We start from the raw sequence: 14,776 nt of genomic DNA on the forward strand, positions 1-14,776 counted from the left end.
TGTTTTGCTTCTTGGTCAAGCATGTTCTTATAGATTTCCGCATCTAAAGGTTCCTAGAATATAAACATGTATGCTTTAAATTTTGGTTGTAAGTTAGCACTGATTACCTTTGATTAGAACGTTGGAAATGTAAGTGTCGAACAATTCATGGAGACCGGCAGATATGTTTTTGCCACTCAGTCCAACAACTAAATCCCTCTCAAACACATTGAGCATCTCGCTAAATGTAACAGTTTTGTCACCAGTTTCTTTTAGAAACGTTTCGATGACGCCCTCCTTGCTTCGTTGTCCCGTGACGTCAATAAACCCGCGGAACAGAAGCACCGCTTCCTCGGGGTCGAGCTCAATTGGAAATAGCGTTTTTCCATCCGCATCCGTCTCAGACAGGAAGTTGTACAGTCGCCATAGCAACATGCCGTGTTCGGACGTAAACGATGATGACTTGTGATTCCTTTCATAGTTACAAACACGCCAACAAGTTTTTATTGTATCATTAAATGGGGATGAAATGGTACTGTGTTGCTTAGTTTCACTATTGAGAACATTATTTTTCACTATTTCGAAATATGTGTTAAAATCCATGTCTGTAACTCCATCAATGTTTAAGAACTCCTCAGCTTTTTTGACGCCATTCTGAAGACCAATGCTCGATGTGATGACCTGGAAAACGTTTTAATTAAGGCAATTAAATCACAGACAAGCCAATCAGCCAATTGCCTATTGCAATATTGTTAAATTAATGACACACTAATCAAAAGCCTAAAGATTCATCATTTTTACCGCTATTGACATAAGAGCGGTAAATTACTGGAAGTTGTAAGAGTAAATGTTGTTGTGTTTTTTAAAACGAAGACTCCAGATTATCATACTAATTTCGTAGTGACATGATACATATTTAGATATTGCCATGACCTACGACGGTGCCTAGACACAAGTTCGAATTTTACATTGACCTATTTACAGTGACGAGACACGAGTTTGGACTTTACTTTGACCTCATTATAGTTACAAGACACGTGTTCGGACTTTACTTTAACATACTTACGGCGACGAGACACACGCGTGTTCGAACTATACATTGGCCTACGAGACACGTGTTCGGAAATAACTTCCACCTACAATGTACTTATAGTGACGAGACACGTGTGCGATCTTTACATTGACCTACTAACAGTAACGAGGCACTTGTCCGAACTAAACACTGACCTATTTACAGTGACGAGGCACGTGTCCGAACTTAACACTGACCTACTTACAGTGACGAGGCACGTGTCCGAACTTAACACTGACCTACTTACAGTGACGAGGCACTTGTCCGAACTTAACACTGACCTACTTACAGTGACGAGGCACGTGTGCGAACTTTACACTGACCTACTTACAGTGACGAGGCACTTGTCCGAACGTAACACTGACCTATTTACAGTGACGAGGCACTTGTCCGAACTTAAAACTGACCTACTTACAGTGACGAGGCACTTGTCCGAACTTAACACTGACCTACTTACAGTGACGAGGCACTTGTCCAAACTTAACACTGACCTACTTACAGTGACGAGGCACTTGTCCGAACTTAACACATACCTACTTACAGTGACGAGGCACGTGTCCGAACTTAACACTGACCTACTTACAGTGACGAGACATCTGTTCGAACTTAACACTGACCTACTTACAGTGACGGGACATCTGTTCGAACTTGATGTTTCACCTGACAACAAGTACGGGGAAGCGTCATCGGACTTACATACAATGACGGAAAACGTCTTCGTACTTTACTATTACCTGGCATAAAGCGCCCAGACACGTATTCGGACTAAACTGTGACTAGGCATGTAGTGGCGAGACACATCTTTGGGCTTTACTGTGATCTAGAATACTGTGACCAGACACGTGTTCGAACTTTGAGCTGACATATTGTGACCAGACACGTCTTCGTACTTTACTATGACCAGGCATGTTTTGTCCAGTCACGTCTTCGTACTTTACTGTGACCTAGCATATTGTGACCAGACACGTGTTCGGACGTTGATCTGGCATATTGTGACGAGACACGTCTTTGTACTTTACTATGACCTGGCATATTAATTGTGACCAGACACGTGTTCGGACTTTGACCTGCCATATTGTGACCAGTCACGTGTTCGGACTTTGACCTGACGTATTGTTACCAGACACGTGTTCGGACTTTGGCCTGACGTATTGTTACCAGACACGTGTTCGGACTTTGGCCTGACGTATTGTTACCAGACACGTGTTCGGACTTTGACCTGACGTATTGTTACAAGACACGTATTCGGACTTTGACCTGCCATATTGTGACAGAACAAGTGTTTAAAGACCTGACGTATTGTGACCAGACACGTGTTTGGACTTTGACCTGCCATATTGTGCCCAGACAAGTGTTCGGACTTTGATCTGGCATATTGTGACGGGACACGTCTCCGGCTCGGTCTTAAAAACGACAATATGTTTCTGGACGTTGCAATTGACCAACACAAAAGCTATTGGATATATGGCAATACAATTCTTTGTCTGATAGTAACGAAAGAACATATTTAGGATGAATTTAGTTGCTCATATATGCGTTCTAATAACGCAAACGAGCGAAATAAGGACATACATTATCCGTGTTTAAGCATTGTTTACGCATGTAGGATTCACTTTGCTAGTTATAAGCTGTTTACATTTTAAGTCTAATCGTTTCTTTATCTTTGCGGTGATCACAAAGTCAGGTTCATATATTCGTCATCATAACCAGCCAAAATCATATTTATTTTAAGATTGTTTTGATAAACATTTAAATGCACGGGATACAATTTAATTAGACCATAGGATAAGGAGGATGTTAACACTAACGCCACTTACAATCATTAAGGACAAGTTTACTTCAAGTGTTTCCAGAAGTAGTTTCACTCGCAATCAATCACAATAAAACATCAACACAATTTTCGTAAGACATTTAATGAAACACTAAACAATATCATTTGATTGACGCGGAACATGTGTTTCGTCTTTAAACATGTTTTGTCTGTAAAACATGAGGCTTTCTTGGACTGCTATTTCCAGTCCCATTAGAGACACGCTTCAGGTTTATAAACCTTTTAATGACACATATATGTTTGATTAACTTGACGCCAATCTACTTGTTTCAAAACTAACAAAAGTTCTGGCTACAAAAATAGAAGAAAAAAACACCAATCAACCTACAAGAGCAGTAGCACATTGATTATGTTTACCCTACCTTAAGTTGTGACACGTGCACGATGCCCGTTTTCCCCGTGTCCAGCATGTCAAATCAAACGTTACGCACGTACAGCAATGGAACAGCAGTCTTAACCACTGGGCTATCTGTTCACACGGTACCATTGGTTACAAATAATCAACATTAACAAACTTTCTCGCACAGTTGTTCTATAAAAAGATCACATACAAAGGGATTTGGACGATTTCAATTGCAAGGGGAAGAAGCATTTTTGACGTCATCAAATCTTCGGAAATCGCTCGTTTTCTCAAAAAAACCCGAGAGTTTCACTGACACAAATTGCAGCAAGTGCTGGCTGGTTCTTTGTCTTGATTCTACCAAAAGCTTTTTCTCAACAAATGCATTTGAATTTTGTAAACAAGAAAAACTTGGTGTTTTGAACCCTATTTTTGAATGGATCGGTCATGTTACTATAAATAGAGACCGGAATACGTATGCACTACGCATGAAAAACCGTCGTCCACGAATGGTGTTTTCTCTTTGTGGTATAAATATGGCTCATGAAACACTGTTGGTGTTGGAGGCTCAATTATGCATGCAGACTTCATTGATCTTGTCTTCCTACTCAGGGAGACACAGACATTTAAAACGATTCTCTTGAACTGTTTTCCTTGTCTCTGGCATTAAGAAAACCAGGAGAGCACCAACTAACATTGTAAATGATCAGTTTCACGATACCTTTTTTGCAATGCGTTACAATACACTGCTTTATAACGTGCTCTTTTTATCAGTTCATTTAATGGCATCACATACGTTAACTTGAGATAAAAAAAATGTGTGACTTACACACAATTCACCAAGTGGCCGCACAGCTAGTTACAGACACCATGGATACACATAGAAAATGTGATAGATAGTGTCCCAGTTTCATTTGTGCATACTAAAATTTGTATGAGTATGATGCAGTAAGACACGAAGCCAACTCACTTGTGGTTCACATACTTAAAGAATGTAAAGCGGAGGAATAATAATTGTTTTGTTTTTTAAATGCTAGCATTTGCTTGCGTCTGTACTTCACAAATTGATAAATACGCACATGAAGACGAAATGTCCATATTGTGAATATCTGCCATGCTAACATACTAAAGCTAAGCATAAGTCATGGTTAGAAAGAGTGCTAATTATAAAGCCTTTACTGAGACTATTTGAAAGTTTGGCGAATGACAATGTATCTGTTATTCGAAACCATATAACGTGTTTCTACTGATATAAGAAAACGTTATACATGTTACTTTGTTTTATGCTATAATGTAGCCGCATGCAGTCTGTGGCTAAAGTATGTATGCATGCATACGCTATTATCTTGTCTTGCTACTCAGGGAGACGAAAAGCAGTTCCATCTGCCTGCAAAGCATTGTAGAGGTGCGTTATAGCTAAATGCTTAGTACAGGATGTGGTCCAGGGTGGATCAGGACCACAATTATCTGCCCCCTGTTGACCAAGATCCGGATGTGAATACAGAAAAAAGAGTGCTTGTGTTCAAGTATCAATATGTTATTAAAGTTGAATGAAAGAGAAGAAACAGGTGGCCTTTTTTGCATAGATCTTAACATAATTGGACACTGTATTACAAAAACTGATAGTTTTCAGTGTAAAAAATGGAAAAATCATTGCCTGTGGAACTATGTAAATTGGTCGGTAGTAGCATTATTCCTTATTGACCTTAGGGTCATGTTTTTCTACTCAATTTTGTGAGGCGTTGAATTGGTCAACGTTATGTTTTCTTTGGATTTAATTGTGTGTCTTGGATTGTTCAGCAGCAGCCAGTTGCTTGTTGTTGTTTTTCAATTTCAAAAACATGGATTTCTTGAATAATTGACGATAATAAACCTCAACGTGAGCGAATATTCTAAAGAGAAACGCGACATGTCTTTTAATTGTTTTAATCAATTGAGTTTGAACTGAAAATTAAGGAAATGAATGCTTGTCATATATACTAGTACGTGAAACGCTAGAAATGACATCTTTCCCAACCTGAAGTGTTGCCTGACTGCATTGAAATGCATAGAGAAATAATTAGTAGTGAATAACCTTAATGCCTACACAGCAATACATTTCCGATTGGCAACGCTTGAAATAATACTCATATTCAAGTAGAGTACAGAGTGATTAAGAATATTATGAAGCACGTTTACTATTCACTGAACTATCTGGACATGTTATGATTTTTGCATACCTGTAATTTCATAATTGCTCCTAAACAGAGCTTGAACATGGCCATGTTTTCTATGCAATAATAGTAAATGCGATTTAATACATTGTAGCCTATTGGGGGCCGTACTGTTCACGTCCTTCTGATAAACGGAAATCCTGCCAACAAAACGGCAGAGTTGCCACTTCAATTCGTCTGAGTCGACATTGTTGCGTTGGCCCTGCCGATGGTTTACGTGCCTAGGACGGGTCTTGTTTGTGTGGACGTATTTTTAACTTGTTAAGGCTAAGAGAAACTACAAAAATGACAACAAAAATAATCAGACATAAAAAAGGAAACCAGGAAAATGGTGATGCTGAGCGGGTTTGAACTTACACCAAACGTTACGCACGTACAGCAATGGAACAGCAGTCTTAACCACTGGGCTATCTGTTCACACGGTACCATTGGTTACAAATAATCAACATTAACAAACTTTCTCGCACAGTTGTTCTATAAAAAGATCACATACAAAGGGATTTGGACGATTTCAATTGCAAGGGGAAGAAGCATTTTTGACGTCATCAAATCTTCGGAAATCGCTCGTTTTCTCAAAAAAACCGAGAGTTTCACTGACACAAATTGCAGCAAGTGCTGGCTGGTTCTTTGTCTTGATTCTACCAAAAGCTTTTTCTCAACAAATGCATTTGAATTTTGTAAACAAGAAAAACTTGGTGTTTTGAACCCTATTTTTGAATGGATCGGTCATGTTACTATAAATAGAGACCGGAATACGTATGCACTACGCATGAAAAACCGTCGTCCACGAATGGTGTTTTCTCTTTGTGGTATAAATATGGCTCATGAAACACTGTTGGTGTTGGAGGCTCAATTATGCATGCAGACTTCATTGATCTTGTCTTCCTACTCAGGGAGACACAGACATTTAAAACGATTCTCTTGAACTGTTTTCCTTGTCTCTGGCATTAAGAAAACCAGGAGAGCACCAACTAACATTGTAAATGATCAGTTTCACGATACCTTTTTTGCAATGCGTTACAATACACTGCTTTATAACGTGCTCTTTTTATCAGTTCATTTAATGGCATCACATACGTTAACTTGAGATAAAAAAAAATGTGTGACTTACACACAATTCACCAAGTGGCCGCACAGCTAGTTACAGACACCATGGATACACATAGAAAATGTGATAGATAGTGTCCCAGTTTCATTTGTGCATACTAAAATTTGTATGAGTATGATGCAGTAAGACACGAAGCCAACTCACTTGTGGTTCACATACTTAAAGAATGTAAAGCGGAGGAATAATAATTGTTTTGTTTTTTAAATGCTAGCATTTGCTTGCGTCTGTACTTCACAAATTGATAAATACGCACATGAAGACGAAATGTCCATATTGTGAATATCTGCCATGCTAACATACTAAAGCTAAGCATAAGTCATGGTTAGAAAGAGTGCTAATTATAAAGCCTTTACTGAGACTATTTGAAAGTTTGGCGAATGACAATGTATCTGTTATTCGAAACCATATAACGTGTTTCTACTGATATAAGAAAACGTTATACATGTTACTTTGTTTTATGCTATAATGTAGCCGCATGCAGTCTGTGGCTAAAGTATGTATGCATGCATACGCTATTATCTTGTCTTGCTACTCAGGGAGACGAAAAGCAGTTCCATCTGCCTGCAAAGCATTGTAGAGGTGCGTTATAGCGTAGCTAAATGCTTAGTACAGGATGTGGTCCAGGGTGGATCAGGACCACAATTATCTGCCCCCTGTTGACCAAGATCCGGATGTGAATACAGAAAAAAGAGTGCTTGTGTTCAAGTATCAATATGTTATTAAAGTTGAATGAAAGAGAAGAAACAGGTGGCCTTTTTTGCATAGATCTTAACATAATTGGACACTGTATTACAAAAACTGATAGTTTTCAGTGTAAAAAATGGAAAAATCATTGCCTGTGGAACTATGTAAATTGGTCGTTAGTAGCATTATTCCTTATTGACCTTAGGGTCATGTTTTTCTACTCAATTTTGTGAGGCGTTGAATTGGTCAACGTTATGTTTTCTTTGGATTTAATTGTGTGTCTTGGATTGTTCAGCAGCAGCCAGTTGCTTGTTGTTGTTTTTCAATTTCAAAAACATGGATTTCTTGAATAATTGACGATAATAAACCTCAACGTGAGCGAATATTCTAAAGAGAAACGCGACATGTCTTTTAATTGTTTTAATCAATTGAGTTTGAACTGAAAATTAAGGAAATGAATGCTTGTCATATATACTAGTACGTGAAACGCTAGAAATGACATCTTTCCCAATCTGAAGTGTTGCCTGACTGCATTGAAATGCATAGAGAAATAATTAGTAGTGAATAACCTTAATGCCTACACAGCAATACATTTCCGATTGGCAACGCTTGAAATAATACTCATATTCAAGTAGAGTACAGAGTGATTAAGAATATTATGAAGCACGTTTACTATTCACTGAACTATCTGGACATGTTATGATTTTTGCATACCTGTAATTTCATAATTGCTCCTAAACAGAGCTTGAACATGGCCATGTTTTCTATGCAATAATAGTAAATGCGATTTAATACATTGTAGCCTATTGGGGGCCGTACTGTTCACGTCCTTCTGATAAACGGAAATCCTGCCAACAAAACGGCAGAGTTGCCACTTCAATTCGTCTGAGTCGACATTGTTGCGTTGGCCCTGCCGATGGTTTACGTGCCTAGGACGGGTCTTGTTTGTGTGGACGTATTTTTAACTTGTTAAGGCTAAGAGAAACTACAAAAATGACAACAAAAATAATCAGACATAAAAAAGGAAACCAGGAAAATGGTGATGCTGAGCGGGTTTGAACTTACACCAAACGTTACGCACGTACAGCAATGGAACAGCAGTCTTAACCACTGGGCTATCTGTTCACACGGTACCATTGGTTACAAATAATCAACATTAACAAACTTTCTCGCACAGTTGTTCTATAAAAAGATCACATACAAAGGGATTTGGACGATTTCAATTGCAAGGGGAAGAAGCATTTTTGACGTCATCAAATCTTCGGAAATCGCTCGTTTTCTCAAAAAAACCCGAGAGTTTCACTGACACAAATTGCAGCAAGTGCTGGCTGGTTCTTTGTCTTGATTCTACCAAAAGCTTTTTCTCAACAAATGCATTTGAATTTTGTAAACAAGAAAAACTTGGTGTTTTGAACCCTATTTTTGAATGGATCGGTCATGTTACTATAAATAGAGACCGGAATACGTATGCACTACGCATGAAAAACCGTCGTCCACGAATGGTGTTTTCTCTTTGTGGTATAAATATGGCTCATGAAACACTGTTGGTGTTGGAGGCTCAATTATGCATGCAGACTTCATTGATCTTGTCTTCCTACTCAGGGAGACACAGACATTTAAAACGATTCTCTTGAACTGTTTTCCTTGTCTCTGGCATTAAGAAAACCAGGAGAGCACCAACTAACATTGTAAATGATCAGTTTCACGATACCTTTTTTGCAATGCGTTACAATACACTGCTTTATAACGTGCTCTTTTTATCAGATCATTTAATGGCATCACATACGTTAACTTGAGATAAAAAAAATGTGTGACTTACACACAATTCACCAAGTGGCTGCACAGCTAGTTACAGACACCATGGATACACATAGAAAATGTGATAGATAGTGTCCCAGTTTCATTTGTGCATACTAAAATTTGTATGAGTATGATGCAGTAAGACACGAAGCCAACTCACTTGTGGTTCACATACTTAAAGAATGTAAAGCGGAGGAATAATAATTGTTTTGTTTTTTAAATGCTAGCATTTGCTTGCGTCTGTACTTCACAAATTGATAAATACGCACATGAAGACGAAATGTCCATATTGTGAATATCTGCCATGCTAACATACTAAAGCTAAGCATAAGTCATGGTTAGAAAGAGTGCTAATTATAAAGCCTTTACTGAGACTATTTGAAAGTTTGGCGAATGACAATGTATCTGTTATTCGAAACCATATAACGTGTTTCTACTGATATAAGAAAACGTTATACATGTTACTTTGTTTTATGCTATAATGTAGCCGCATGCAGTCTGTGGCTAAAGTATGTATGCATGCATACGCTATTATCTTGTCTTGCTACTCAGGGAGACGAAAAGCAGTTCCATCTGCCTGCAAAGCATTGTAGAGGTGCGTTATAGCTAAATGCTTAGTACAGGATGTGGTCCAGGGTGGATCAGGACCACAATTATCTGCCCCCTGTTGACCAAGATCCGGATGTGAATACAGAAAAAAGAGTGCTTGTGTTCAAGTATCAATATGTTATTAAAGTTGAATGAAAGAGAAGAAACAGGTGGCCTTTTTTGCATAGATCTTAACATAATTGGACACTGTATTACAAAAACTGATAGTTTTCAGTGTAAAAAATGGAAAAATCATTGCCTGTGGAACTATGTAAATTGGTCGGTAGTAGCATTATTCCTTATTGACCTTAGGGTCATGTTTTTCTACTCAATTTTGTGAGGCGTTGAATTGGTCAACGTTATGTTTTCTTTGGATTTAATTGTGTGTCTTGGATTGTTCAGCAGCAGCCAGTTGCTTGTTGTTGTTTTTCAATTTCAAAAACATGGATTTCTTGAATAATTGACGATAATAAACCTCAACGTGAGCGAATATTCTAAAGAGAAACGCGACATGTCTTTTAATTGTTTTAATCAATTGAGTTTGAACTGAAAATTAAGGAAATGAATGCTTGTCATATATACTAGTACGTGAAACGCTAGAAATGACATCTTTCCCAACCTGAAGTGTTGCCTGACTGCATTGAAATGCATAGAGAAATAATTAGTAGTGAATAACCTTAATGCCTACACAGCAATACATTTCCGATTGGCAACGCTTGAAATAATACTCATATTCAAGTAGAGTACAGAGTGATTAAGAATATTATGAAGCACGTTTACTATTCACTGAACTATCTGGACATGTTATGATTTTTGCATACCTGTAATTTCATAATTGCTCCTAAACAGAGCTTGAACATGGCCATGTTTTCTATGCAATAATAGTAAATGCGATTTAATACATTGTAGCCTATTGGGGGCCGTACTGTTCACGTCCTTCTGATAAACGGAAATCCTGCCAACAAAACGGCAGAGTTGCCACTTCAATTCGTCTGAGTCGACATTGTTGCGTTGGCCCTGCCGATGGTTTACGTGCCTAGGACGGGTCTTGTTTGTGTGGACGTATTTTTAACTTGTTAAGGCTAAGAGAAACTACAAAAATGACAACAAAAATAATCAGACATAAAAAAGGAAACCAGGAAAATGGTGATGCTGAGCGGGTTTGAACTTACACCAAACGTTACGCACGTACAGCAATGGAACAGCAGTCTTAACCACTGGGCTATCTGTTCACACGGTACCATTGGTTACAAATAATCAACATTAACAAACTTTCTCGCACAGTTGTTCTATAAAAAGATCACATACAAAGGGATTTGGACGATTTCAATTGCAAGGGGAAGAAGCATTTTTGACGTCATCAAATCTTCGGAAATCGCTCGTTTTCTCAAAAAACCCGAGAGTTTCACTGACACAAATTGCAGCAAGTGCTGGCTGGTTCTTTGTCTTGATTCTACCAAAAGCTTTTTCTCAACAAATGCATTTGAATTTTGTAAACAAGAAAAACTTGGTGTTTTGAACCCTATTTTTGAATGGATCGGTCATGTTACTATAAATAGAGACCGGAATACGTATGCACTACGCATGAAAAACCGTCGTCCACGAATGGTGTTTTCTCTTTGTGGTATAAATATGGCTCATGAAACACTGTTGGTGTTGGAGGCTCAATTATGCATGCAGACTTCATTGATCTTGTCTTCCTACTCAGGGAGACACAGACATTTAAAACGATTCTCTTGAACTGTTTTCCTTGTCTCTGGCATTAAGAAAACCAGGAGAGCACCAACTAACATTGTAAATGATCAGTTTCACGATACCTTTTTTGCAATGCGTTACAATACACTGCTTTATAACGTGCTCTTTTTATCAGATCATTTAATGGCATCACATACGTTAACTTGAGATAAAAAAAATGTGTGACTTACACACAATTCACCAAGTGGCCTGCACAGCTAGTTACAGACACCATGGATACACATAGAAAATGTGATAGATAGTGTCCCAGTTTCATTTGTGCATACTAAAATTTGTATGAGTATGATGCAGTAAGACACGAAGCCAACTCACTTGTGGTTCACATACTTAAAGAATGTAAAGCGGAGGAATAATAATTGTTTTGTTTTTTAAATGCTAGCATTTGCTTGCGTCTGTACTTCACAAATTGATAAATACGCACATGAAGACGAAATGTCCATATTGTGAATATCTGCCATGCTAACATACTAAAGCTAAGCATAAGTCATGGTTAGAAAGAGTGCTAATTATAAAGCCTTTACTGAGACTATTTGAAAGTTTGGCGAATGACAATGTATCTGTTATTCGAAACCATATAACGTGTTTCTACTGATATAAGAAAACGTTATACATGTTACTTTGTTTTATGCTATAATGTAGCCGCATGCAGTCTGTGGCTAAAGTATGTATGCATGCATACGCTATTATCTTGTCTTGCTACTCAGGGAGACGAAAAGCAGTTCATCTGCCTGCAAAGCATTGTAGAGGTGCGTTATAGCTAAATGCTTAGTACAGGATGTGGTCCAGGGTGGATCAGGACCACAATTATCTGCCCCCTGTTGACCAAGATCCGGATGTGAATACAGAAAAAAGAGTGCTTGTGTTCAAGTATCAATATGTTATTAAAGTTGAATGAAAGAGAAGAAACAGGTGGCCTTTTTTGCATAGATCTTAACATAATTGGACACTGTATTACAAAAACTGATAGTTTTCAGTGTAAAAAATGGAAAAATCATTGCCTGTGGAACTATGTAAATTGGTCGGTAGTAGCATTATTCCTTATTGACCTTAGGGTCATGTTTTTCTACTCAATTTTGTGAGGCGTTGAATTGGTCAACGTTATGTTTTCTTTGGATTTAATTGTGTGTCTTGGATTGTTCAGCAGCAGCCAGTTGCTTGTTGTTGTTTTTCAATTTCAAAAACATGGATTTCTTGAATAATTGACGATAATAAACCTCAACGTGAGCGAATATTCTAAAGAGAAACGCGACATGTCTTTTAATTGTTTTAATCAATTGAGTTTGAACTGAAAATTAAGGAAATGAATGCTTGTCATATATACTAGTACGTGAAACGCTAGAAATGACATCTTTCCCAACCTGAAGTGTTGCCTGACTGCATTGAAATGCATAGAGAAATAATTAGTAGTGAATAACCTTAATGCCTACACAGCAATACATTTCCGATTGGCAACGCTTGAAATAATACTCATATTCAAGTAGAGTACAGAGTGATTAAGAATATTATGAAGCACGTTTACTATTCACTGAACTATCTGGACATGTTATGATTTTTGCATACCTGTAATTTCATAATTGCTCCTAAACAGAGCTTGAACATGGCCATGTTTTCTATGCAATAATAGTAAATGCGATTTAATACATTGTAGCCTATTGGGGGCCGTACTGTTCACGTCCTTCTGATAAACGGAAATCCTGCCAACAAAACGGCAGAGTTGCCACTTCAATTCGTCTGAGTCGACATTGTTGCGTTGGCCCTGCCGATGGTTTACGTGCCTAGGACGGGTCTTGTTTGTGTGGACGTATTTTTAACTTGTTAAGGCTAAGAGAAACTACAAAAATGACAACAAAAATAATCAGACATAAAAAAGGAAACCAGGAAAATGGTGATGCTGAGCGGGTTTGAACTTACACCAAACGTTACGCACGTACAGCAATGGAACAGCAGTCTTAACCACTGGGCTATCTGTTCACACGGTACCATTGGTTACAAATAATCAACATTAACAAACTTTCTCGCACAGTTGTTCTATAAAAAGATCACATACAAAGGGATTTGGACGATTTCAATTGCAAGGGGAAGAAGCATTTTTGACGTCATCAAATCTTCGGAAATCGCTCGTTTTCTCAAAAAACCCGAGAGTTTCACTGACACAAATTGCAGCAAGTGCTGGCTGGTTCTTTGTCTTGATTCTACCAAAAGCTTTTTCTCAACAAATGCATTTGAATTTTGTAAACAAGAAAAACTTGGTGTTTTGAACCCTATTTTTGAATGGATCGGTCATGTTACTATAAATAGAGACCGGAATACGTATGCACTACGCATGAAAAACCGTCGTCCACGAATGGTGTTTTCTCTTTGTGGTATAAATATGGCTCATGAAACACTGTTGGTGTTGGAGGCTCAATTATGCATGCAGACTTCATTGATCTTGTCTTCCTACTCAGGGAGACACAGACATTTAAAACGATTCTCTTGAACTGTTTTCCTTGTCTCTGGCATTAAGAAAACCAGGAGAGCACCAACTAACATTGTAAATGATCAGTTTCACGATACCTTTTTTGCAATGCGTTACAATACACTGCTTTATAACGTGCTCTTTTTATCAGATCATTTAATGGCATCACATACGTTAACTTGAGATAAAAAAAATGTGTGACTTACACACAATTCACCAAGTGGCCTGCACAGCTAGTTACAGACACCATGGATACACATAGAAAATGTGATAGATAGTGTCCCAGTTTCATTTGTGCATACTAAAATTTGTATGAGTATGATGCAGTAAGACACGAAGCCAACTCACTTGTGGTTCACATACTTAAAGAATGTAAAGCGGAGGAATAATAATTGTTTTGTTTTTTAAATGCTAGCATTTGCTTGCGTCTGTACTTCACAAATTGATAAATACGCACATGAAGACGAAATGTCCATATTGTGAATATCTGCCATGCTAACATACTAAAGCTAAGCATAAGTCATGGTTAGAAAGAGTGCTAATTATAAAGCCTTTACTGAGACTATTTGAAAGTTTGGCGAATGACAATGTATCTGTTATTCGAAACCATATAACGTGTTTCTACTGATATAAGAAAACGTTATACATGTTACTTTGTTTTATGCTATAATGTAGCCGCATGCAGTCTGTGGCTAAAGTATGTATGCATGCATACGCTATTATCTTGTCTTGCTACTCAGGGAGACGAAAAGCAGTTTCATCTGCCTGCAAAGCTTTGTAGAGGTGCGTTATAGCTAAATGCTTAGTACAGGATGTGGTCCAGGGTGGATCAGGACCACAATTATCTGCCCCCTGTTGACCAAGATCCGGATGTGAATACAGAAAAAAGAGTGCTTGTGTTCAAGTATCATATGTGATCAGGACCACAATTAACTGCCCCCTGTTGAC

The 14,776-nt window shown here is 38.0% G+C and overlaps 1 protein-coding gene across 1 annotated transcript in view; it reads right to left on the reverse strand.

The window, feature by feature from the left end:
• Positions 1 to 3,293, reverse strand: part of LOC128232421 (switch-associated protein 70-like) — a 9,858-nt gene extending 6,565 nt beyond the window's left edge. The window contains exons 1-2 of the mRNA XM_052945956.1: positions 3,245 to 3,293; positions 108 to 660 (exon numbers count right to left, since the gene is read on the reverse strand). Of these exons, the coding sequence (XP_052801916.1) occupies positions 108 to 660; positions 3,245 to 3,292 (601 nt within the window). The 5' untranslated portion in view covers position 3,293. The remainder of the gene's footprint in view (positions 1 to 107; positions 661 to 3,244) is intronic.
• Positions 3,294 to 14,776: the final 11,483 nt, after the last annotated feature.

Source organism: Mya arenaria, chromosome 4, assembly GCF_026914265.1.
Source record: "Mya arenaria isolate MELC-2E11 chromosome 4, ASM2691426v1".
Taxonomy (NCBI): domain Eukaryota; kingdom Metazoa; phylum Mollusca; class Bivalvia; order Myida; family Myidae; genus Mya; species Mya arenaria.